This window comes from Styela clava, chromosome 9 (assembly GCF_964204865.1).
Source record: "Styela clava chromosome 9, kaStyClav1.hap1.2, whole genome shotgun sequence".
Lineage (NCBI taxonomy): Eukaryota > Metazoa > Chordata > Ascidiacea > Stolidobranchia > Styelidae > Styela > Styela clava.
This window is the reverse complement of record NC_135258.1, coordinates 16,413,323-16,438,487: the sequence shown is the minus strand read 5'-3', so window position 1 is coordinate 16,438,487 and position 25,165 is coordinate 16,413,323. Positions and strand designations below refer to the sequence as shown.

General features: G+C 34.5%; 2 protein-coding genes across 3 annotated transcripts; both read right to left on the bottom strand.

Annotated features, from left to right (window-relative positions):
- Window positions 1-448: 448 nt before the first annotated feature.
- LOC120340128 (suppressor of tumorigenicity 7 protein homolog) lies at window positions 449-13,017 on the bottom strand. Its single transcript, XM_039408386.2, has 15 exons — window positions 12,854-13,017; window positions 11,277-11,359; window positions 10,572-10,704; window positions 9,617-9,671; window positions 9,049-9,164; window positions 8,599-8,677; window positions 7,441-7,495; window positions 6,712-6,811; window positions 6,088-6,185; window positions 4,238-4,352; window positions 3,612-3,787; window positions 2,563-2,713; window positions 1,591-1,683; window positions 1,091-1,230; window positions 449-703 (listed from the first exon to the last, which is right to left on the bottom strand). Exons 1-15 carry the CDS (start codon window positions 12,888-12,890, stop codon window positions 608-610), a joined length of 1,527 nt encoding a protein of 508 aa, XP_039264320.2. The 5' UTR covers window positions 12,891-13,017; the 3' UTR covers window positions 449-607.
- A 1,359-nt stretch (window positions 13,018-14,376) lies between these two features.
- Window positions 14,377-25,101, bottom strand: LOC120339591 (sodium-dependent glucose transporter 1-like). 2 transcript variants are annotated; one of them, XM_039407750.2, is made up of 11 exons: window positions 24,410-25,101; window positions 22,371-22,551; window positions 21,856-21,972; window positions 21,225-21,332; window positions 20,616-20,740; window positions 20,141-20,240; window positions 19,446-19,630; window positions 18,955-19,092; window positions 18,772-18,865; window positions 17,654-17,787; window positions 14,377-17,241 (listed from the first exon to the last, which is right to left on the bottom strand). In XM_039407750.2, exons 1-11 carry the CDS (start codon window positions 24,521-24,523, stop codon window positions 17,053-17,055), a joined length of 1,485 nt encoding a protein of 494 aa, XP_039263684.2. In that variant the 5' UTR covers window positions 24,524-25,101; the 3' UTR covers window positions 14,377-17,052. The 2 variants fall into 2 exon arrangements, with proteins under 2 accessions (XP_039263684.2, XP_039263685.2); XM_039407751.2 differs by lacking the exon at window positions 21,856-21,972.
- Between the last annotated feature and the right edge of the window lie 64 nt (window positions 25,102-25,165).

The window sequence follows — 25,165 nt, the reverse complement described above, 5'->3', positions numbered from 1 at the left end:
CATCGGCCTTCACGGTAACTGCTGATCAAATCAGTGCTTTATGTTACACCATCCTCATACACAAGTGCTTTTCAACCATCTATCCTTGCCGGACCCTAGGTATGCTATTGGCTCATCACAGAACTCTCAACCAGTATATCAGTCGAATATTTTGAAGTTGGACACTCCGAGAATGTGAAATTGAAGTAATTCGACGACCCTTATGCTATTGCATTCCTCTCAAAAACTTCATAGCACCATGAAGTCTTTGTGCACATATCTACACTACTCAAAGGTTTTTCTTTATCATAGCTGACAAAGCAGAATTCAAATAGAAACTAACGGAACTCCTGAATATGATTTGCGGAACACTTACAGTTCCACGGAACACTGGTTGTAAAGCATATATCAATTCTGACCATAATGACAACACAGTTGCTACTAAGTGATCAACACACACATAATTGAATAGAGGATGATTGTCAATTTATTGACTTAATTGTGTATAAGAGAAATGAAGACAGGACACCATCGGTCGCAGTAACAGAATAACACAAGACCAGATTTTCGAGAGAAAAAAATAAAATGACAACTGATAACTTGTTTGAAAACAGCTTTGTTTTATTTATTAAATTCTTGTCAAAATATGCCATATTGAAGTCGGCATCAAAGCGTCAATCTTCTCCAAAATAAAAGACAGCGGTGCAAAAAGTGCCCCAACAAACTGAAAAAGAGAACAAAGTTGGCTGTTAACGTATGTATGTATAGTAACACTAATCCCCGCTTCAAGCACAATTGAACTATTTGACAGGACCTTGCAGCACCGCCACCTTCCCAAGTGACCTTTTTTCTAATTTCCGATTCAAAATTTATTTTCCGCATTATATCTGCAATACCCTTCGTCTCACTTTTAAGCTCTCGTGACCGGACTAAACTGTAGGTTGAATATATGTAAAACAATCTATTTACTATTATTATGAGGTCATTCCGTAAGCAATTTTACCGTAATCATAGTGAGAGTTTTAAAAAAGATCTACGTCTGTATCGCCAGTTCAGTGAAAAGAACGAGAATTTCTAAGAAATAGTATAAATAAAAACTAAACAAACTTACAGCTCTGGCAAATACTGCCATTAAATCAGGATATTGATGAGTTAATATTGCCAACAAAGCAGTAAACGTACAAAGTCCTGCAACAAATACAATGAAGAACGGAAGTTCTTTTTTCGGATAAACAGAAAGTTGATGAAATGCTGAAAATAGGATAAAATTAAAATTACTACGAATCAACATTTTTCAAACTTGATACAATTTGGAAAGCTCAGCCAAGCACATTACTGAAGGTCCTCAAATATATCTGCAAAATGTATAATATATAATATAAATAATTCTCAAAATTTAAAACTGAGATTTTGACTCAAAAGACGTAATTTCTTACAATACAAAATTGAAACTAATTATATGCTTATAAAATAAAATCAGTGAAAAATTATAAATCTCAAAAGTTAATTCTTCATCGAAAAAATATTACTTTAATCATACTCAACGGTCTCATGCTCAGTACAGTGTTATTGGACTATACATAGGACCATAAACTCGTAGTAACGACTCACAAGGTAATAATTCTCTGTCCGCTTGTTCAGTACAATTAGGATAAGGATAAAACAAATGTCCCTTTTCCAATGGATACGGTATCATACGAAACGCTGAAAGAAATATCATAATAATTAAGATACTTTAAAAAGATAAAAATTTCTCTCCCAAACAAATATCCTTGTATTTGTGTGTAAGTGAATAGACACATTCATACTGAAATTAACAAATCTCCAGTGGCTAAGTTTGCAACATTAATAGGTCGGATGGTGTAGTGCAGTGGTTCCCAACCTTTTATGGCTCGTGGTCCCCTTCCGGCACCTTTTTGCACTCGTGGCCCCCCTGTTCGCCATTCCAAAAAAAAAAGTATAGAATTGTATAATGTTTTTACGACCTTATATGGAATGCAGAAACAAACCACAGACAAGGTAGTATAAGCTTTTGAGTATACAATTTAAGGGAATCTTGCGATTGGGATGCTAGGCTTTTCCTTTGACAGAATCCCGAACGCCAATTTTGCTTTCTTGTCAAATCTAACCCGCCTGTCATGGTGGTTTTGGAGTTTAGATGAACGCATAAAGGCATTGATCACATTCTCTGTCATCTCTATTTACTTCGGTAGAGCCAAAGTAACTGTGGGCTTTAGAAATTTACAAATGGGTTTTTGCGTCTATAATATGATAGCGAAGGTTATCTCCCAGTCGAGTGAAACTGTTCGTCTGCAGGTATAGGACCTACTGGCAAACTATTTTGATTTGTAGATTCCAAATTCCATTATGATCAAACAATTTACGCACAAGAAAGTGAACACACCCTGTGATCGCAAATAATCTATTCTGGTAATGAAACTTAGGTGAACGCCTGAACGGGGAATTATTTTAAAGGGAGAGTATGCAAACGAAGTCGTTTTATGATCAATTATTAGCCCTGTGACGTGGCCCCCCTTGAACTGCTATTTACATAGTTTATAATAGGCAATAAAAAACACATACTTCCTTCCCATGTATAATGCAGTAAATTGAGGGCTCCATCGACTTGCTTCCATAAAGGCAAATGATGAAATGCATATGCGATTGCTTCTGAATCTCCGCGTTTTAAAATATGTTCGGGTGGAAGAATTAAACTTTTCATCTCAAGAAGATACTAAATTAAAAACAGCCAACCATAATAATATACACTCAGTAACACCATATAAAGTAATTAGCCTATCCATTGCATGTAGCATTGGAAATTGGCATAATATAGGTATGAGATTAGATTAGTCAATGGTATCAAACCATCTTAACCAAGGTTTTAATTATTTTACAACGACGTTGAACACTTTTACCGATGTCAAGTCGTTAATATGGATCCATGTCATATGAAAATATGGTGCATAAAACAGATTTCCCATGGGTGAGATTGATTACATGTGGTTAACAGTGGACCACCAAAAATGTACACAATTCATATCTAAAAGAGCAAGAGAGCAATGTAATGCCACAATGAAATGGAATAACAAAGCCCCATAACCATGAATGTCAGTCAAATTTTAAACTCGGAGTATCTTCATAACAAACAAATTTGAATAAATCAACTATCCAATACTGTACTGAACCGCATATGGGTTTGGAATATACAATTATTCAGCTATAGACCTATTCAACTAATTAGGAAACCACCATGTGATAATATAACAGATGATTATTATATACCCTCAGAGAAGAATAGGTCAAATAAAAGCATCATTATGCTCGTACAAAAGGGCACTGCCTGATTATGTAGTCCCTGTTCGAACTTGGTTTCAAACAAGAGTTCTATATTCTGCTTAGCAAAAACAACTTTGTTTCACAGAATCACGGTCAACGCTTCACGCTTCAGCAGCCAAAACTAGCATATTCAGGGGTGTTTTGCTCAAGCAATCAACAATTTATAACTTTTTAAAAGCAAGGATGCCTCACAAACTGTAATCCCCAGTTAATAAAGTCCTGGCTGCCCCCTTGTTGTACCTAAAGGTGTTTCAAAGCTGCTGCTTCAGTTCAAATAAAATAACAAAGCATACCTTGGGTACATGAGGATTAAATTCAACTGCACGATGAATCGCTTCAACAGCATTTAATTCCGCTGTAGAAAGTCCTCGTTTCGAAGCAACTTCAGGTGAAAATTTATCACAAACCCCTCGTGCTTTTAATAGAGCAGCAGTGTAGCATATTGTAGCAGATTTCGGAAGACTTATATCTGTTTTAGAATAGAGTATTTATTTGTTTTAGGTAATAAACAACAAAAGACGATATCGAATCAAATGGTATTTTGTGTTCCTTCACTGCATTTTAATATATTGTGCTATAACAAATAGAAGGGTGATGATCAAACAGACGCGGAGATCTGTCTGTGAGATTTGAGATCTGTACTAAATGTAATATGAAGGTGTGTACTGTATGCCCATGTGAATCATTGTGAAACAACAGCAAAATTTGGAGTGAAAAATCAGGCCTCATAGGACTTGGCAAAGATTAGAAAAGCGAGTCTAAATTACCCGTTATAGCCTTATGGCAACTCTTGAAAAAAAAATTTTTTTTGATTGGCCGATTTGATTTGAAAATCATTTTTGCTAAAAGCGTGTTTCACAACAACAATCACTATGGCTACATAAAATATGAATCGAAGATAAATAAAAACAATACCCACCATCATATTTAGATAATACTGCTTGGGCGTCAGCATATGCTTGTAGTTCAAGTAAAGCTTCCAATAAATTTTCATGAATATTTAAAACATTCAGTAACGGAAATTCTTTCATCAACTGAATGTAAATAAATAAAATATAATTTGAAGAAACATTGGAATCATGATGTACATTCTAGTGTCTTGCAACTGCTATCGTATATAATGATTGCATTAAATGTGTACGCATTGCATTACAGCAGGGGTGTGCAAAGTGCGGCCCGCGGGCCAAATGCGGCCCACGAGGATAAATTGTGCGGCCCGCGGAGAAGTGCCAATTTTGAATGGTGTGCGGCAAGCTAAATCAATTTTTAATTTAGTTTGATCTGGTTCCCTTTGCGTTGCGAAGCTTAAATTTGAGTCCAATTTATTATCTATGCCTATGACGTTACAACGTCCTCACAGCGAAGCGAACAACGCGATTCACAAGAAAGCTGTCTCTTGCCGAGCAGCGAACAATTGAAAGAAAAATGCGGAGCAGACGCTAATGAATTTGTAAGAACGGACAATTGAAGATTAGGCTACTGGAAAGCAAGTTGAAAAAATGTAATATTAAGAGATACAAAAGCTAAATGAGTTTTGGTTCCAGCCTATCAGTTGATTTTGTTAAAACCTAATCTAGAATAAGATTTGACAGCAAAGTATCTGGAATGAATCTTGGCGTATTATACCGAAAACATCTCAACCAAGATAACTTTCCACATTTGAAAAAAGTCATGGCTTCAAATATGGCACTTTTCGGTTACACATCTTTTTTTAAAATGGGCGTCATATCAAATTGCTAGCACTTCCATTTAAGCAAATTTGGATAAAAGTAGTCAGGAAAAGAATCCAGCAGCAAATTTCTCACCGAATTCGTTTAAATTGGGTGTTGCATTATATTTGGATTACAGTTTTAAGATGTTTATGCGTTTTCTGCAAGGACCCCTTGTGATGACAACATGAGATCAATAACAAAACGAAACTATTTTGTGCCTGCAACTAATATAAAGCCTATGTTAAATGAAGGTGCGGCCCGCGGTTTTGCCCAGTTATTGATATTTGGCCCGCCTGCGAAAAAGGTTGCACACCCCTGCATTACAGCATTCCATCAGAATTATAAGGGGAATTCCCCAAATTAAAAAACATAAGGAATCACTCTCACTGTGGTCATTTTGACAGATTTCATTGTAAACGAAACCACAGACAAATAGCTGGAATGGTCATTTTGCAATTATCCTGCCCTATTTGGGCAAAAACGTGAATATATATATATATATATAATTTATTTCTTACTGCGCTCTTCTGCCTGTATGGCAAATAAAAAAATGATTTAATTTGATTGATTGATATATTAATCAGTAACCTGCAGAATTATGCAAAGTTAGAATGTACACCTGTGTTAGGTTTTCAATTATCGTTTGACTCTTTCAGTCGTATTTACGATAGGATAGGATTTAAATATTTTTTGCAGGGGAGAAGAAAGACGATTAGACAGCTTGATCATATGGCGTACCACGGCCTCTCATCTGAATACCAGTTCATGTCAGGTATGGTATTAGTTAGCCAGTTATTTGTTACAGATGCATGGTCTTTATTTATGGCACAGGAAATGAATGATTGGCTGTTGTTTATTATACCACTGATATGGTGATGTTATATGATTAAAGCATCATTAAAGATTTAGCAAGTCTGTGAGGTCTGTAATGAAAAAATAGAGTATGGACCATTCACCCGACCACCTTGTTTGGCCACTCACAGACAAGGAGATAGATCACTACACATACTTTAACCATGGAATCATTAGTCTTTGCCATGTCAGGTGAAAAACTTACATCTCTCATCATTTTAACTGCTTCTCTCGTTCTTCCGAGCTTTCTTGCACACATCGCTATTCTTCTTTTAATATAAACAAGTACGTTCGTATCTCGCCCTATAAGAATAGATAGGATGTAAAAATAATAAACACACATTTCAGATTGACATACATATATGAGAAAGGGGCGTTTCAGAATCAAAAATCTGTAAATCAGAACACCGGAATCGTCACGTGCGTCAGATTATTATTCATACAGTATATTTATATGTCATTTTCTCTAAACGAGGCTCTGCCCTGTAAGATGCCACTGATATGGAAAAAGCATGTTTTAGTTTGGAATGACCAGAAACTCTCAGAGTCTCAGTCCAGCATCGTCTACCTTATTTACACTAGGAGCGAAGATACGATGATGTATTATCTGACAGTGTGTGAAATCAATTTTTAACAATGATAACTGGAGGATAGAATAGCCACTTTTCAAATTTATTGGCTGTTTTTACTTACCTACATAATCTAACCATTTCAGCATCATATTAGATATACTAGAGATTAATAAAACTAATTTGCATACCAACATATAAAGCATACTAAGAATGTGGCAAACAAATAAATTTCCAATAAAAATCTAAACAAAACATACTGTGTTCAGATTCAGCAGCAGCACCATGATGTTGAGAAATTTGACTTTTTCGATATCTCTCTTCACCACTTTTCAATGCTTGTTTGAACCTTTTCTCAGCCTTAAAAATGAATGCATCAATATCAGTACAAATTCACATGAAAGAGAATGAATTGGTGTGCGATTCGACTCAAGATATCTATTTAACTATCAATTGGTACACCGTAAACGGATATTCGCTTTCAGTATCCATCCATCAAGCGATCTAGTGCTCAGAATGACAGTTCAGATTTTAGTATTCTTAGAATAATAATCCATATAATATATGGATCTCTAACAAGGTAAATCAAGTAAAGATATCACATAAAATGTTTTAGAGCAGAGGTTTTTCAACCACGAGTGGGGCGTAGACAAGTTTTTTTTTTTGGGGGGGGGGGGTGAATCTAATTGAAAATAAAAATATTTGTTAGATTCGATCTTACCTGCCTTGCCCTCTTTGTTTTGTAGACTTTCATTTATTTCATTATTGAAAGGAGCGTGGCTTAAGAAGTTTGAGAACCACTGTATCATGATGATTTCAATGACATCCAATAGTAATACCTTTTTGAGTTTACTACAGACCAGTTCTTGATTTTAAGCACAATAAATATTAAACAGAACTCGGTTGGTGAGATTTTGGGAATTATTTCTGTAGGCATGACGAAAGTAACTGCGACTGTTGGTTTAGGAAACTCAATACCATAAGCTTACCTCAAGTATTGTTGTACATTCTTCTTCGCCTAGTAATATCAAAGCAGTAGCACAGCTGAAATATAGAAAATATAAATATAGAAAAATGGAAAAAATCAAATCATATAGAGGAGAAATATTATCTTCATGGATATAAGAGTAGGGTAGTAAGTAATTCAAGTGTTATTGAAAGATTCAGTAAGATCGAAAAATGAATATTATGAAAAGTCCATGATTGGGCCACACTGAAATCAAGAGTAATAATGAAAAGTTGTTTTATGTTTAAATGTAAAAAACTTCGGAAATGAAAAACAGAAAACACACAGGAAATATATGTCTATCAAGATATTCAGAAATGGCAGTCACAGCTCTTTGCAAGTTCCTAAAGCAACAATGCATATAGTATTATTGATTAATCAAAGTATTATAATCACAAGGTAAACAAAGATAAAGTATTCTAAACATCAATTATTGATTTAGTTAAACACCTGCTATTTAAGAAGTACATTATTAAGCAAGGTGCATTGCAAGTATATGTGCATATTGTGCTCATTGTAAATAGCATTATTTGTTAATCACACAACACAGAGCAAGATGTTAAATTACTTGTATTACGGATAACCAAATGAAACTATTTACTGATAATATTTTCAAATATGGAATATTCAATATATTCTAACATTTTAAAATTGTCTCAAGTTTAAGATAAACCCAAATTTTGATTATTGTTCTCATTTTGCAAATTCAGAAGTTCAACTGAACTAAAGTTTTTTTTTTTTGCATGATTAACAAATGTTAAAATGCAAAAAATGATAAATTTTCATAATGAGATAGTCATTTTCAAATGTTGAATAAATTATATATAAATCGGATATAAACAATTCCGAATGGATTGAAATATTCGATTCATTTTAAACATCTGACTTTTTTTCAATCTACTTAGCATATATACGAGTGTTTTGAACCAGCGCTTTGAAAAATCTTTTATATATTTCAACTTTGAAAGTAGCAGAAAATTTATAATATAAAATAGTTGAGCATAGTACTAAAGTAGCAGACAGCCCTAGTAGTAGTTTGCTTTCTCAGCATATGACTTGCCATTCAACAGCAGCCACACACTGAATTGAGGGAAGTTTGCTTGTAACTTCCGTTTTATCAATAGAAATTAAAAATGCTTACTCAGTTTCAACTTCTAACGCTTGGTGAGCAGCTGTTATTCGAGCTTTGGGATTACGTTCACGCCATGCTTTCTGCATAACTGTTAAAAATTAATTTTATGAATTTTGATAAATAAATATATATTGTAAATTGTCAATGTTTTGATTAGTAGTAGATTAATGAAATAGGGTGCTTGAAACCAAACAACAAGTGACTTACCTCAAACATTGAGACTTAAATAGGACATAGCCTCAACCAAATAATATAATATCGCTGAATGCTTGTATATATATTATATACATTTTTATTTCAGCAATATAAATTGGGATATAATACTTTTTGAATACAATTGCCATTGAAAAGTAGAAAATAAACACAAAAAATCTCCGGTTTTTAAATTTAATTAGCTTGCAAGCAGTTGGGAGAAACTTTTGTTTTGCTAGCGTACCTAAAAGCAATATAAAAACTTACTTGTGTCAGCCGGTCTAAGATGGTCCGTATCACAAGTAAAAAAAGTTTGGTGATCTTGGGCAGATAAATTCATATCATAATATGTAAGAGGTTCTATTCCAGTAACCCAATGATACCTGCAGGAAATTACACGATAATTATACAGTAATAATTGCCATTTGCTTGTCTCCTCTGCATGAGGCTATTAGCTGTCTATACAAACATGAAGCCACAACATTGATGAGAAAAATGTAACCCTACAAGCAATAAAAATCACAGTTGAAATATAGAAGAAAAAATTTGTTCCTCATTTCATTCTCAAGTCATTTTCTTAATCATTAAACAACTTTTTAATTTAGGAAAGAAAAAAAAATTGAGTTCCTTTATAATTGAAATAATTATAGCCTATGTAAATTTTAAATCATTAACATCATTTCAAATGAACTTCTTTAATTTAACTTCAAATATCAAATTTTTAAAAAAATAGTATAGGTAATTTATCACACCTGAAATAAATATTACAGCATTGGGACAAGTATTACTAGGCAAATAATTATTATATGAGGTTTAAAATTATAATCAATATTACCGATTATACTCCGCTCCCCGCAGTAGATTTAGTGGATTTCGCCACACTTTACATTCTGAAAAAGGTACAATAGATTTTACTAATTGATTGTAAAACAAAGATATTGAACAGCAGTCGATTCGGTTTCTGTGGGACTAACTATTCAAATGCTGAATACATTGCCACAGTGAAACCAAATTGGCTTTTGTCACATTTTACAGAGATGGACTTCTTCTTCTGTCACTACGAACCAAGAGCCACCATTAGGTCTGGGTTTGAAAGCTGTACCTGTTTGAGTTTTGATTTGAGGCAGTGCATTATGTCCATATTTAGGTTTCACTGTACAGATCTGAAAATCACAAAAGTGTGATTTTTTCAAAACCTTACAATGTGAAATAAGTTAATTTGGTTATAATGCAGTGAATTATATTATTACTATAACAAAGAAGAAATGAAATTTCCGGAAATGGCTCAAGTTTTAATTATTACCAGTTCAGGATAATTAATAATTTAGGTGATATGAAATTCAAGAGTAGTTTATTAAAAAATATATATTTCTTGTGTTAACGCAAGGCCCATGATGTGATTTTCAGCATCATAATCAATATGGATTCTCAAACATTTTTCAGTTCAAGAAGAAAGTTACTAAATTACTATCCTATACTAAATTACCTATGTTATTTATGCATGTTCACTATTTACATATACATCGGGACATGGGTGCAAGGGTGCATCAGGTACTTAGAGCATTCCTTGTGTCCTTGCGCAAGAAATGCGCGAGCATAAAAATACTCATACAAATTTAAAAAATGAGTTTTTGATCTTACTGAGGTTTTTCTCAGGATATACAACAAGTGACCTCCACACCAAAGCAACTGGGTAAGGGTGTGAGCAAGCAATACTCGTGGCCTTGATCCCTTACATTTGCACCTCTGACTGTTAGGAATTTTTAATTTACTCTGATTAATTCATTTACTTTGCTTATCTATAGCAGCAGCGGCAGATGTTGTGTCGGTTTCAGATCCACCAAGCAATGGTCCCAAATGATGAACTGAAACTTGTTCAATGAATGAGGCTCCATATTTTCTAAAGTACCACCATTCAAAAACCTGAAAAAAGAAAATTTCATAGTCAAACAACAATAAAAACAAAAAAGTTTCCAGGTATGGCTCACATAAATGACACCCATATTAGTGAAAATGAGAATGAATGTTATAAAACCATTTTAGAGTTCATGTTGACAAAGATATATCTCCCAGAGAAAATTTACCAATTAAGCATTGATGTTCTTTACGGAGAATGACATGCAAATGGAGCTTATTATCGATACTGAATCCCAACTGAAACTGTATCATTCAATCACTTTAGATTACGGAGCAATTACACATAAAAATGTACTGAAAATCTTCAACTTCAAAAAAATTTGTAAAACAAACCATGCTTTCACTGTAAATATGAATTTCAATTGTAAATAAACAGACAAATCTCGTTTTTACGATCGAAATTTGTAATATGAGAAGATAAACCAACAAGGAAAGAGCAAGCCAAGGTCATGCCATTTGATAAAACATTGCGGAAATCTGCCCAAGCCATAGTCAAAATACTGATTCATAATTTTTGCTTGGCTTTTCATAAACTGAAGATTTTGAGAGCAGTGACATCCAAATGAAGTGCAACTTACGAGTATAATTCCAGAAAGAACAGATGATGTTCCAGTCAATGCAACATAAAACTTTGGAGTGAGAGAGTTCAATACAAAACTCACTAAAACGAAAAAATAATAATATTAGAAACATGATATAGTAGGCCTATACTGAAAAACTTTTTCATAAGCAAACTAGATTTATACAATTACATTATGACATAGAATTTGATAAGCAAATTAGGATTGACTTTCTAATTTCTCTCACTTGGATCATGTATGCTATGGTATTACTGACCCCAAAAAATTTGAGCTTGTAACTTCACACTGTAATGAACGTAGGACTAGGTTTACACTGACTTACTACTGAATATAGCAAAACGCTATATACAGCAAAACGCTGTAAAATGCTCAAATTCGATTTAACCACTCAAATGATTAAATGAACCAGTTGAACAGCTGATTTGCAGTCACACACTTCAGCAACAGATATTTCTCTGCTGTGCAGAGACCATCAAACGTGACCTCGCATGCTGTCCAGTATAAATGAATTTGTGACCACAAAATTGTTGACAACACATATCTGAACATACACCAATGAAAAAATTGTGCTCTGAATTCCTTCTTTTATACATAAAGACACAAAACACTGTGGATGATTAGCATAATTATATATGCATTACTCTGACTGCATTGTCGAGAGTCCATTTTCTCAATTTTTTTACTTGTGGTTGGATTTTATACGGGCTTTATGTTTTTTGGGGTATACTTCACTCTACAGAAAAAAAGATTAGGTACTATAAAAAGAGACACAAACATACAGTAGTACAGTATTATACTGGCTTCGCTACTACCCCTGCTAAAACAATATGGGCCATGTTCATAACACGACGTAAGTCAGTAAGTACTTCTAGTTGGCATGGCACAACAATTTTTGCATATGTTATTCCTAACCCCCACCTGACTATGTCATTTAAAAATTATGTCACTATGACGTCACAGTAACATAATAAAGTCCTCCAAATTATACTAACTGCGCAGACCACCCAAAACAGACTACTTTTCTTGTTTCCTTGTCGTAACGATCATGATATGAGAGAGATCGCTCGTGAGTTCGTTATCGTTGGCGGAGATTCCATTTCAGGCGATCTTAGCAACTTTGGCAAGCTCTTTCTGTGTTTGGTGTGATTGTGAGGTCGCAGTGACGTAATCTTTGGATGACGAAGTCAGATAGGTGGGGGTTAGGAATAACATATGCAAAAATGGTTGTGCCACGCCAAATAGAAGTACTTACATCGTTTAGTGAACATGCGCCAACAATATCTACTGATTTATGCGCCCACTCCAGAATCTAAAAAGTTTCGACCAATTACAGAATTAACTACTGCACTCTGTCAGACTGTCACTGACCCCAAAAAATTTCATGAACTCATTAATTACACTCTAAAGGAGTAACAAACACAGGTACCCGTATACTGGTATAACACGAGAAATATCAATTAGAATAAATAAACAGAGCATAACAAAGCCTGAAGGCTAAATTATTCAAACGTTAACATAATTGCGTTACGGTATTAGCTTATGTTTATTGATCTTAATTTTACATAAATACTGACTTGTTGCGAATAAGGCCAGAAAGCCTTTTTCTCCCATGCAGCACCGTCTCCAGCGCAGCGCCTGCAAGATGTTTTGGACGAACACGAAACAACGTAGCAGCCAAACAATCCGACGAATGCGTTAACAATGCGAGAGATACGTAAAAGTTATGCAAATACTTGTCAAATTGATAGTGGCATGCCGAGAATGTCACGACGTCAAAAATGCCATGCCTTCGGATAAGTGCGTTCAGTCATTAGTATTTATTTATTTACGGTTTAGGTATGTTTCTTGGCCAGAGCAATGGTGTTTAATGTCATTGGCCAGAGACAGTGCATAATAATGACATGTAACATTTATGTTTTGGCCAACTGTGATGAAAATTCGGCTCAACCTGACTGCGTTTTAAAATTTCTTTCTTCCATTAGGAGCATAAATATCGATTGTGGATGTCTTTGCGAGCCCCCAACTCGGCAAATTCTTTTTATACTTAACCATTGTAAAATTTTGTCTACAAGTGTTTTTGCAGGTTGGCTTATGCAAACTGGTTTAAATATTCCAAATAACCAATTCGTCATGCAACAAACATTGTACATATAAACAAAAAATGATAAATTGAATATATTCATCGAAAAAATGTTCCAACTGCAATGGACAAGTGGTCGCGAAAAGACTATCAAAGTCATCAAGTCAGCGACATCATAAAATAACAGGAACTCATATTGTTTCTTCGTAAAGAATGGCAAGTTTGAATTGGGGACATTTTAAAGCTTCTCGGCCAAGAAAAATGATATTTCACCCGGAATAATGAATCATGTGTACACGCTTGTTGCATTTTCTATAATAGGAAGTTTAATTACCTATTGCGTAGGTCAGATTTATAATAAATAAATCATATAGTCGCTCTGGAATTTTTTTTTGTAACTTTTCCCGGATTTCTGTCTTGTTTGCGAAGATCAACAACCTAGTTCGTTGACGAACATCACTCCCACGTCACGTGGTGTGTCAAACTTTGTAGCTGCCAGGGGCGAGTTTCTGATAATGCTGTCCCTTATACCTAAATTCAAAAACATTTTGAGTAATAAACAAACTATAGATGTTGTTCTCGGATCAGAAGTCTATTGATTTTGGATGAATTATGTCGTATAATTAGCGAGTCATTAATTAATTAGTGATGGGACACAAGGTGTCACTATGGAGTGAGAGCGCTGTTTTGGGGAACCCCCTAACTTTCGATCGATAAGTCTTCGGTCTCTGACCGATATTCTCGTTTAAATTTTTGCTAGAAAACATTTATTTCCTATAAAAACACATCTTAAACATGGTCTGCCGCGTAGTTTCTGCACTGTTGCTTCATAAAATTAGAAATCAACAATCGTAATGATACCAATGAAATCACAGGAAATAATTATCAGCTCACCGACAAGCGCATGATACTGCCCAAGGCTATATCGATGAGCACGACTTTGTATTTTAATTGCTACTTGAAAAGTGTTTCTACCACAAACCTTTGCATGCATATTTATTATAATTCGTGGCTATAAACTTGGAGGCAGTGAAAGTTGATCAGGAACAAGGAATTTTTTCTACACTTTGAAAGAGAAAGATATTCAGTAAACTCTGTTTCTAAAAACATTATTGACGTTATTGAGACGTAATGATTCTATCATTACATTTCTTGTCGGTAAAGAAACGACGGTTAATCGATATAAATTTATAATTAATCGTCATCAGGTGAGCAGAAATGTGTTATGCGTGATTGATTACTTTTCAGTTTGGACGAGAAAAACGTGCTTCGTTTGTGGTCTGATTGAATCTATTGATAAGTTCTGCCAACTATATTAAAGCAATAATGATTGCTTATTGCATCTGACAGAGTAATGAGGGTATAACGTTATTTATAGAAGCAGTTTTAGGGTAGCGTTTTTGCACTAATGGTTCTGTTCAATAAAATAGTGCTTCAAAGGAAAGGGGTCAGTGATTTGTTGAACAACAATGAAGGTTCCTGATATATCTACTTTAACGGATTTAGGATAGTATAGAATGCCTGAAAATATTTGTTTGTGATATATAGAAAATGCAAAAATATCCTAGCTGTCTCTGCGATGTAGTTTGTGTACAATTATGCTACGAGTTTCAAACAGCCATAGTCAGCATGATTAAACGACAGTATGCAATGACAACGCTAGTCATTTTGTTTTGATTTTACAACATGGTGTATAAACTCTATCCTTCAATATTTTCATTGTTGGAATGCTTGAAATGAAAGCACATTACTTGAGCTTCGGCCGTTTTCATGTTATTTGGCTTGTAACGTTAATTGATTCACTGACACAAGCATTTTCACAAACTTTTTAATATGTACAGTACTTTGTCAAACGTACCTTTATAAATATATATTTCAATCGACGTCACGGTATGCGCAATTAATAGAAAACGACGAATCTATTTTTCGCTCTGTTCGTGACGCGTACCAATTAATACCAATTCACTTTTCTTATAATCACATTTTGAATAAAAAAAAAATAATAGGCAAAAAATTTCATAATCTGATCATGAATTGCTAATGTTTGTGTGGCTACGATTAAATGCGTTGTTAAAGTGCAGTGCTGATGATTTACATGAACTACGCTTGGCGTATGTATGTTCATAGTATGTTGGTATAGATTCAATTTGCAGTTTATGTATATATATAAATATATTTAATCGTATTATCGAATTGGGTAACATCCTAATCCAAATACTTTTTGAATTTTATCTATTTTATACATTACTTTGTGATTCTTTAATATTCTAGTATATATAGACCTATCATTTGCTATAAAATTGTTTAATTAAAATTAGAACAATTTTCAAACAAATTATTCTTGCGTTTTATACTTTTCGTTGATTCTGCCATAATGGACGCCGGATTTCATTTAAATCAAAAACAAAACGCGGAAGACAAGAAAAATGATGTAATTTCAAAATCACCGACTAGCGTTCAGGAAGTATTGAATGGAAAAGATGCAAACACCAGAAGATCGAAACTTAATTTAAAATATCCTGTGGAAATGGGAATTGTGGTTAACTGGAATGATATGGACCTCATATGGCAAAATGAAAAGACGCAAATGGTACCTTCTGGAATCTAGAAGTATTGACAGACCAACAGCACCACAAACCTAATGTTCAAATAATGATAAAAGGCAGTAGATTTGTGCTATTGGAAAGTGGCAATTGCGAATGAAAACTCTTATAACGAGATGATCAATAAAATACACCTAATTTGGACGATTTGCTGGTTTGTTTTGGATCAAAATGAGCGAAAAATGCTCAAACATGCCGTATTTTGACCTCATTATTGACACAGTTTATATAACCAACGCAAAATACTGTGCTACACGCATGATAATTACATGCATATTAAAATGAAAACTAATTGTAAATTTGCACAATTGCCAATTCACACATGTACTTCCATATGTGCACTTTCACGTGTTCGAGAAACTTTGTATATAGACAAAGATGAATGGAATTTCAAGTGGTAATTTGACAGTTCGTGTAAATCCAGAATTGTAGTTTTTTATGACATTTTTATATCTGTAGCAATTCATCTGTCGATCAGAGTTACCTCTGAAAATAGATCAACAACAATTGCTACATTCGATACCCAGAAAATAACCACAATATACATACATCTATCTCACAACTTTTTTTAAACGAAACTCAATTAAACAGAATAAACATGCATCGATGTACCATGCCAATCATGTTGTTACTTCAGACAAAATTCAGACGATTCTACTGTCCCAAGAATTTTATCCTTGACACAAATCGGATAAGAAAAAAAATTGATAGTTGAGACAATCAAGTCAACCTCAAGTTTTCAGCAATTCTCAATAATTTCAAGTATCTCCATAAAACATGTCGACATGCATTCAGGGTGTCATTAACTGTAAGCTGTTTATGTGGTTTTGTTTGTGATGTGTTTTGCTTTCTCTAACCTCGATCTGTCAAGCCATACCTACCGACATGAGTTTGTTTCAGTCAAACTACCTAGTTTTGATTGTCGATAAATAAATTCTCAAACATTTTCAAAAATAAAATAAAAACTGCTAAACAATTGCATAAATTGATATTTATATTAGAAATTTTCGAAAATAAACTTTGTTTATGTTTTATTAAATTTTGCAATATATATACTTGGAAATAATTTGGATCCATTTTTTTTGAAAAATCATGATATATCTCCACTAATTTGTTGATCAGTTTCCGCAACAAAAGTACCGTAAGTAGTACAGTTATTCCCATTAGTTATTTCCACATTTGCTCCGGCCACAACTGCTGCCTTATGTCGGTGACCATAGCACAGGGCAAATGCAAACATTATAGCAGTAACAACACAGGCACCGAGAATCATGTATACCTAAAACAATTTTGTAAAATTTGAGGACATTCAAGGAGTGGCGATTCAAACAATGTAGAAAGTAAGTTATTAAAACTCAAGATTCTATATTCGGAATGAGGTATTAATCTCATCGTTTGGCTTAAGCTGAAAAAAATAATGAAAGCCTAAGCTATGGATGTTTACGAGGAACGTTTTCGTTTAAATATTTTTAATAAAGGAGATTAAATTAATTAAAAAATCCAAATCCTAAATTAAATGAGACAATGTCTACGAGATAAAGAAGTATATACTACAGGCAATTTGACAAAAATAAATCGATATATATACTAATTATGTTAACATGTGATTGTAAGTCTGAAGAAAAACGAAGACTTTAGTTCAATATATATTCAATTGGGCACTAGCGACCGGACGATCGAGTTTCACTCACCACACTAAAGGGGTCAATGGCGAAAATGTAGCCTCCAACAGGTGTCATTACTAAATTTCCAATTGCATTCCCCACCTCTGGCACAAACATATATTTTCCAGATATGTCTGTTATCTCCGAAACCCACGACACTCCTGTATCAAATAAAATTAAATGAGCTTTCTATGGTACTCGAGTCCGACATTTTCTTATTTTCTGTAGTTGGTGTCGATGTGTTCAGCTTTCACCGCCATTTTAAATTAAAAAAGGTTCGCAATGATCAATGTTTATGGTGTCCCAAGGTTGTCAATAAAAGAGTTCGCAAATAGTGTCAAAATCACTGACAAGTCGGATGTCAGTTGTAATAAGTTGGAAGTAAGTCGAAGTCGAATACTGGGACCCTACTAAAAAGGTAGGTATCACAGGTATCATAGGTATCACTCCATAAAAAGATAGGTATCAGTAGTAAACTAGTAAATGACTAAAAATGTAGGTATCAGTAGTAGATGACTAAAAAGGTAGGTATCAGTAGTAAATAACTAAAAAGGTAGGTATCAGTAGTAGATGACTAAAAAGGTAGGTATCAGTAGTAAATAACTAAAAAGGTAGGTATCAGTAGTAGATGACTAAAAAGGGGGCTCCCGAAGTATGCGAACCAAGATGGCGGACATCGGAATGTAATATGTGTACTAGGTTAGGGTTAGGCCATAATTTTAGGTATAAATACTACGGGAGGCCCTTGGCTAGTCTTAGAACTGATAATAGGACTAAAATAAGGAAAATTGAAAAAAAATTATCGCCTAACCCTAACCTGTTACCCATGTTACGTTCCGATGTCCGCTTAGTCATTTACTACTGATACCTACCTTTTTAGTCATTTACTACTGATACCTACCTTTTTAGTCATTTACTACTGATACCTACCTTTTTAGACACTGATACCTACCTTTTTAGACACTGATACCTACCTTTTTAGTCATCTACTACTGATACCTACCTTTTTAGTGAGTGATACCTATGATACCTATGATACCTACCTTTTTAGTAGGGCCCGAATACTGTGCATTTAAAATTCTCTTGGTCTTTAACGCTTCTTTGAGCGGACCCTGTAACTTGTTTAATATTCAAACCCCACTAACCTGCGGGAAACAGCATCGATGTTGTATATCCAAGACCGACTGAAACGATCCATGTTATCCAAGGCAGATTCTGACCGAAGCTGGACATCAATACCTGAAGTGTACAAGACGAGTAAAAGTGTGCACTTAGGAGAACGAGAGAAAGCATCCGTGTTAGAAAATAAAGCTAAAACAAGATCTTACCATAATAATAATGCTTCCAAATACACCAAACAAAATGATATTTCTGGGTTTTACAAAGTTAGATACAATGACCCCGCTCATTCTGCCCACTCCATTTCCGATGAAGAAAACAGAACCGATTTGTGCGGCTTGACTAACCTGGAAATATTTGTTAGAAATTTTCATAAAAAGGGCTATATATATCTTTAAGAAATGTATGTCCTATCCAAAATCTTGACTGTAGTAAAAAATTTCTAATTTTTTTTACACTTTCAGGCGTGTGGTGTACAACTTATAGATAATCGCACTCTTGGCCAGATCGTCAAACCACAACTAGACCTATTGTTAAATTATTGGTTTAACCTCATGAGATATATGAAATAGCAAACTGACTTTAGATCCCATATATGCATTAGGCAAAAAGTTGTAATGTTTAAGCAATGTAAAAGATAACAAAACATATAGGTTTTATTTGAGTGTTCAATTATGTAAAATATTTCTGATTCACTCACCGAAAAACTCAATTCGGAACATAGAGCAACCGCGTATATGTAGTTTTCAAACAATCCAGAATCCGACCCAATGAAACAAAAATACCCGATTACACATAAAAAGAACCAAATTAGATTCCGAAATGGTTCCACCATCCTTTGTTCAGCTGTATATCCACGGTCACTAATGCTGGCCCTTACTTTATCTTGAAAAATATATAATTACACACTTTTTGTGTAATAATGTAAAATTTGTGTACCAATGTGTCGTTTGAGTAAATCTGCAGTAGCGCGATTCTAAATTAGAAGCTGCAATGGCATAAATTGCGAGCTAATCAACATCATTAACACGTCACTTGAAAAATAAATTGAGTGAATATTGCAAAATACGTTTATTAGGGCCTTTCAAAAAAAAATATGTGACGTCCTTAATCGATATGGATAATTACGGCTAAAGACGGCTTTAACTGTTGGTCGTTTACTCCTACCCCCGACTTTTAGTCCATTCATCTGACCCCCCCTAAAATAACTATTCCCATACACTACATGGAATAGTAACTTGGCCAGAGGACATCTGATGAAATCGTTTTGTCTTTTTCCTCCCCCGGAATAAATATGGGAAATTCTATTCTGAAATTCTAAGTTCATCTTGAATGAGATATAATACCGAGTATCAGTTTGAATATTGAGTTGTGACTCAACGTATAGTTACTTACCTGGAATACTTGTTATAGATATAACCGCAAACAAAATTGATATGAAAAATAGGTATGATGCGACGATTATATAAGCCATACCAGTTTGGTCGAAACCAGCCTGTATAAAACAATGGGAAATTTTTATATTCAAACTAATGAACAGATACATGACAATGTGACGGATCAGAAAGTGTAACAAGTCTGGGTGCTACAAATTGGATTGATATTTTTTGACCCCCATACATACTCACCCATACATTCATTACTTTTTGATCTATAATACACGCTCCTAACACTATGGTGCTCAAATCAGTAATTACTAATTACTATATATTATTCTAATTACTATTATGAAAATTTATGGTAGTCCATGTAAAAGTATAATTGCTTCGCAAGATAAAATAAATTTAAAATTGCAATCCATGCGAACAAACAAATACAAATCATAACAAACATCTCAAATGTATTTGACATAAGAACAATATAAACTTACTGGTAACGAGCTGGTCGTGCTGATATTCGGTGCAGACGTCGTAATTATGGATATGTTGATTATGGAGTTCGGACAGCTGTCCTCTGCTGGCTTAGTTTTACTCGACTCTTTCAAGAAAGGCTCAGCTAAAGTAGAGCAATGCAATACTTTGATATATATTTTTCCTTTTATAAACGTTTCGCGCTTCGGATACTAATTGAATAGTTGTAAGCAATCCCAGGCGCGCGAAGAGCTATTTATAAATTCACATTAAAGTAGCGATTAAACCAGGACTCGAAACAATTCAAATTCGTACTGCCAGGGAAATATCAAAGCAGAAGGGAATTTGAAAAAGTAAGTTCTTGGGGGAAAAAATATTTAATCATTGAAACTTCTTTGACAAAAATAAACCAACTTCACTACTTTAACAACTACATATTATATGACGACTTTCAATCAAAGACATAATCCTACTTTGACTGTCAATATATCATAAAAAATTCCATTTTTAGATGCTCCAAACACTTCCACTGAATATTTGCCATCATCTACCAATTTCAATACCGTAATGAATAATTTGTTGCATAAAGTTGTTTTATTGCATGCAATAAAAAGAATTACAATAGTTACCCATAAGAGGTGTCACAATTGCTCCGACGGTGTACATTAAATGGTAGAGTTGTATATGTGTTGCTGATGATTTTGCTCCCCAAGTCTGTAATACGAATGCTTGTAGACCTGCGTGAAATAGGTTCTATATGAAAAACTACTCACATGGAAAGGGCAAATATATTCTTATAGTAACAAATAATGCTTTGAATTCAACAGTTAAAGATGAGATATGAATCAACACGAAAACGCGAAGAGACTGCACTCGAACCGGAATGGAAAGCAATTACTAGATGTAAAATCATTGAACACAAACTGGTCCTGTGGATTGTATTGCAAAATTGTTGTTGATAGTTTTTCTGCTGGGGATTTGGGGGTTGTTGTTGTTGTTGTAAAAAATTGATTTTTTTCGACAAATATTGGTTCAATCGATCTCAAACATCCAGAACTAAAAAAGGGGAAAAGGTCTTTAGAGGATATTCATTTTTCCTCTCAGGTCCCCACTGCGACTCAATATTTCACCCCAAAAAGAAATTTTACAAAACATCAAGGAATAACTGAGACGACGTTTTTCCTTACGAAGAGCATTAAGTATATGAGATTCAGAATGACCTAATTAGAACATTATTTATGATATTAAAAAAAGTTTTACTTGTTGAGAGATATCCAAAGAAAATTCCTGCAATTATATAGTTTACAGCAAGAAGCCAATACTTGTTAATCCATGGTATGGATAGATATAAAACTCCAAGGATAAAGAATCCTCCACCTGTAACATATTATATTAATTTCATCACTTGTCACAACCACCAACTTGTCAAAAAATCTAAATATATCTCTTTCATAATAGCTTTTCTCAACTATTTAAAGTAAGATCATGGTCATTCGGTAGACTTATTTATGTTAGGCATGTACGAAATTTTGAATAGATGTAATATTTTTTTTTTAATTCGCGGGTTTTCTTATATTAACTCTGCTAACCGCAAATCTTTTTGTATGAACGTTTTTTTACGTGCAAATTGATCATACTATATTAAGTAGTTGTGGATTACGAAGTTATGTTTGAACGGTACATATATATATATATATATATATACATTGTTGAATTATTACTTGTAGACAACTTCAACTACCAAATTGAATAAAATGATAATTTTATGTTCTTACCGTGCAGAAGTAAGTGCTTGAAGTCTGAACCAGTCATATTTTTTAGAATTGCTCCGATAACAGACCCGAACAAACGCCCAATTGATTTTCCAGTCGTTATCATTGAAATATTCGTTACACTCGAATCAACTTTATCGGCTAGGTAAAGTAACGTTGGACCGAATATTGATTGAAAAGCTCCCTGAATAAATGAGAAAACAGCAACTGAGAATATTAAAAAAATAGCAAAACTGATATTATAAAAGTATAAATTCATTCACTTGCTTGCATTGCATTGCATTTTATGACCTTGCGCTAAAATGGGTCGCAGACAATGCGCTATAGTCAGGGTTGCCATCTACCCAGTGCCAAAAATAAGCACGGGCGTCAAAATGTTATCTTTCAAGGGGAAAAGTCTTAACAACGGTAGAAACGCAGAATAAGAATGAGATCATACACGAGTCTCTCACTTTTTATCATTAGAAGTCGCTTCGAACATGGTTGTACGCAGCTCCAAAATTGCAAAAAGCTAGGGAAAGACACTGAGTCACTGCCACACGCAATTTCTAAGACAAGGGTCGGCAACTTTAGTCGCTCCCGGGCCAAAACCAAGTGTTACGAACTTGGCGGGCCGCACATATTTTTTCAAGAAAGTTAAAAACTGAACGGGTAGCTGATAAACCACATTATTTATACAGATTAGAAATTCAAATTTCGGACTTTAATAGCGAGCGAACACTGCGACAACTCGTGGACTCAAGTCGTCTTATTATACAAAATATTTACAAATAACATTTAATACGACTCTAGGTGACACACTAGATAAAATCAAAATTTTCTAAATGTCTATCACTAATCCTAGTTCTTCGCGAGGAAAATTTCATTTTGGTTAAGTAATTGAAAACAAAAGCGATTTTTTTCATAAAGATTGGAAAACGAATTATTAATGAAGAACAAGAATAACATAATAACGATCCGTAGGTTTAAGTGAAGCACTGTGGGCCGGATTATTTTACTCAGTGTGCCGGATATGGCCCGCAGGTGGCCGACCTCTAATCTAAAGTCCTCATACTTTGGTTCCCCGCAATGCTTCTTGTGTTTTTATGGTAGTATTGTGGGCACCGATTACTGTTTTCACCTTTCTCGATGTCGCAATAGCAGTAGTAAGAGTAGTAGTAATAGAAAATTTCTTTTCACGTTTGAAGCAGAACTCATGGTTACGCCTACTCTAAATTGCAGTTCGTCCCTAAAAACAGTATTCCTAAAAACTAACTGCAACTATTATGTGTGTCACAGTTTGCCTGGAAATACCGCAAACCCCACCGTTGACAAAAAAAGTTCGTCCCTCGTTTCCACGCAAGTTTTGTACGCAAAACAAGTACTGGTCATCCACGTTTCTGAGATCAAATAAGCACGCGACTCAAAAATAAGCACTTTTCTTAGAAATAAGCACATCGTTATATTATAAGACGCCGGCTAGAAAATAAGCACAAATCTTAGAAATAAGCACGGTATGACAACCCTGGGTATAGTCGAGCATGTATACTCTGTGTTAATTCTTTATAATCACGATTGGCTAGGCCAAAGCGCACAACCTTAATATAGTATGTGCGTACCGGTTAGGATTCAGGTTGTGCGACATCTTGGTGCGCATACTTTTGGAGCACCGTTTTTAATAAGCTAAATGTTGGAGTTGGGATTCCAACTCAAATCAGGAATTCCATGTGTATATACCAACTCGGGTAGTTTTTACACAAGTGGTAGAGCTAATGTTGCCGTTCTATAAGAGTACTGGTGTACCTGAGATCCAACAAACAATCGCTAAGTTAGTGGCTAGTGAATAATTAAGGAAAAGGGACCAATGGGTTGTTGTGGAATGATAATATACTATTCACACTTTTAATCATTTATGGCCTGGAATGCATTTTTGCCATTATATATTATCTTTCCCTATATGGTAACACCAACCCTTTTACTTTGCGGGCTCAGGTTTTAGAAGCAGCGGTAGGGTAAACCTAAATTCATTTTAATTATGCATAATCTTTCAATGTATGACTCACCATTCCAATTCTTGCAAGGCATATGGATGTAATCAACGTTAGTTTACAAAAAATCTCCATGCTTTTCAGTTTTAATAATTTCCGCTTTGCTTTACCTATTTCACCCAACACCATATTTCTAGCGAATATACTTACCACAGCACATGCTCAAAACACATTACGCCTAACTGCATTGCGATATTCGACTCTGCATTTCATAATGTCACGTAGTCTTCAGACTTTTATTTGATCGATTAATCAAGAGCGTTATTGATACATGTGACAGATAGCTTTAATTTATGTGTTGTTGGTTCATAGACGCCACAGATTTTTCCAATTTCACGCTGATTCGTTGTATGACAGTAGCCTACTTATAAGGCAGCGACCAGACTGGCGCTCGGAAAGCTTGTAGTTACGAAATCCGGAAAACACAGTTATTGATCTTTCTCAGTTGCATGTGCCAAATCACGGACAATTGGTTACTATCTGTAATCTTTGAACTAGCGTGGACAGGTACTCATTTTCGTTAGCACGCCCGAGATGAAGATATGGCACCGAGCCTATACTTGTATGCAGTATTGGGATTCAAATTTTTTGTCAGCCGGTTCCATCACAAAAGTCATATTTTTTTCAGCCGGTTCTGTTACAAAAAGTCATTAAAAATAACCAGTAATGCAAACCGGTCGGCTGATCGCAAAAAATTCCGTGAGACCGTTCAATAGAACCGGTGCGAACCGGCTGACTCCCACCACTGCTTGTATGATGCTTGGAAGTAGC

Bases quoted from the DNA above. Each gene is read 5' to 3' on its own strand.
- LOC120340128 (XM_039408386.2), bottom strand. From the start codon at position 12,890: ATGGGAGAAAAAGGCTTTCTGGCCTTATTCGCAACAA. The intron at 9,672-10,571 runs GTAAATGAATTA...TACCTTTTTCAG, and splicing joins TGCTGCTATAGATAAGCAAA to AATGTAAAGTGTGGCGAAAT. The intron at 1,231-1,590 runs GTGAGTCGTTAC...TCCTATTTTCAG, and splicing joins GGACAGAGAATTATTACCTT to CATTTCATCAACTTTCTGTT.
- LOC120339591 (XM_039407750.2), bottom strand. From the start codon at position 24,523: ATGGTGTTGGGTGAAATAGGTAAAGCAAAGCGGAAATTATTAAAACTG. The intron at 19,093-19,445 runs GTGAGTGAATCA...AAATATTTCCAG, and splicing joins GTTCCGAATTGAGTTTTTCG to GTTAGTCAAGCCGCACAAAT. The intron at 18,866-18,954 runs GTAAGATCTTGT...TGTACACTTCAG, and splicing joins TTGGAAGCATTATTATTATG to GTATTGATGTCCAGCTTCGG.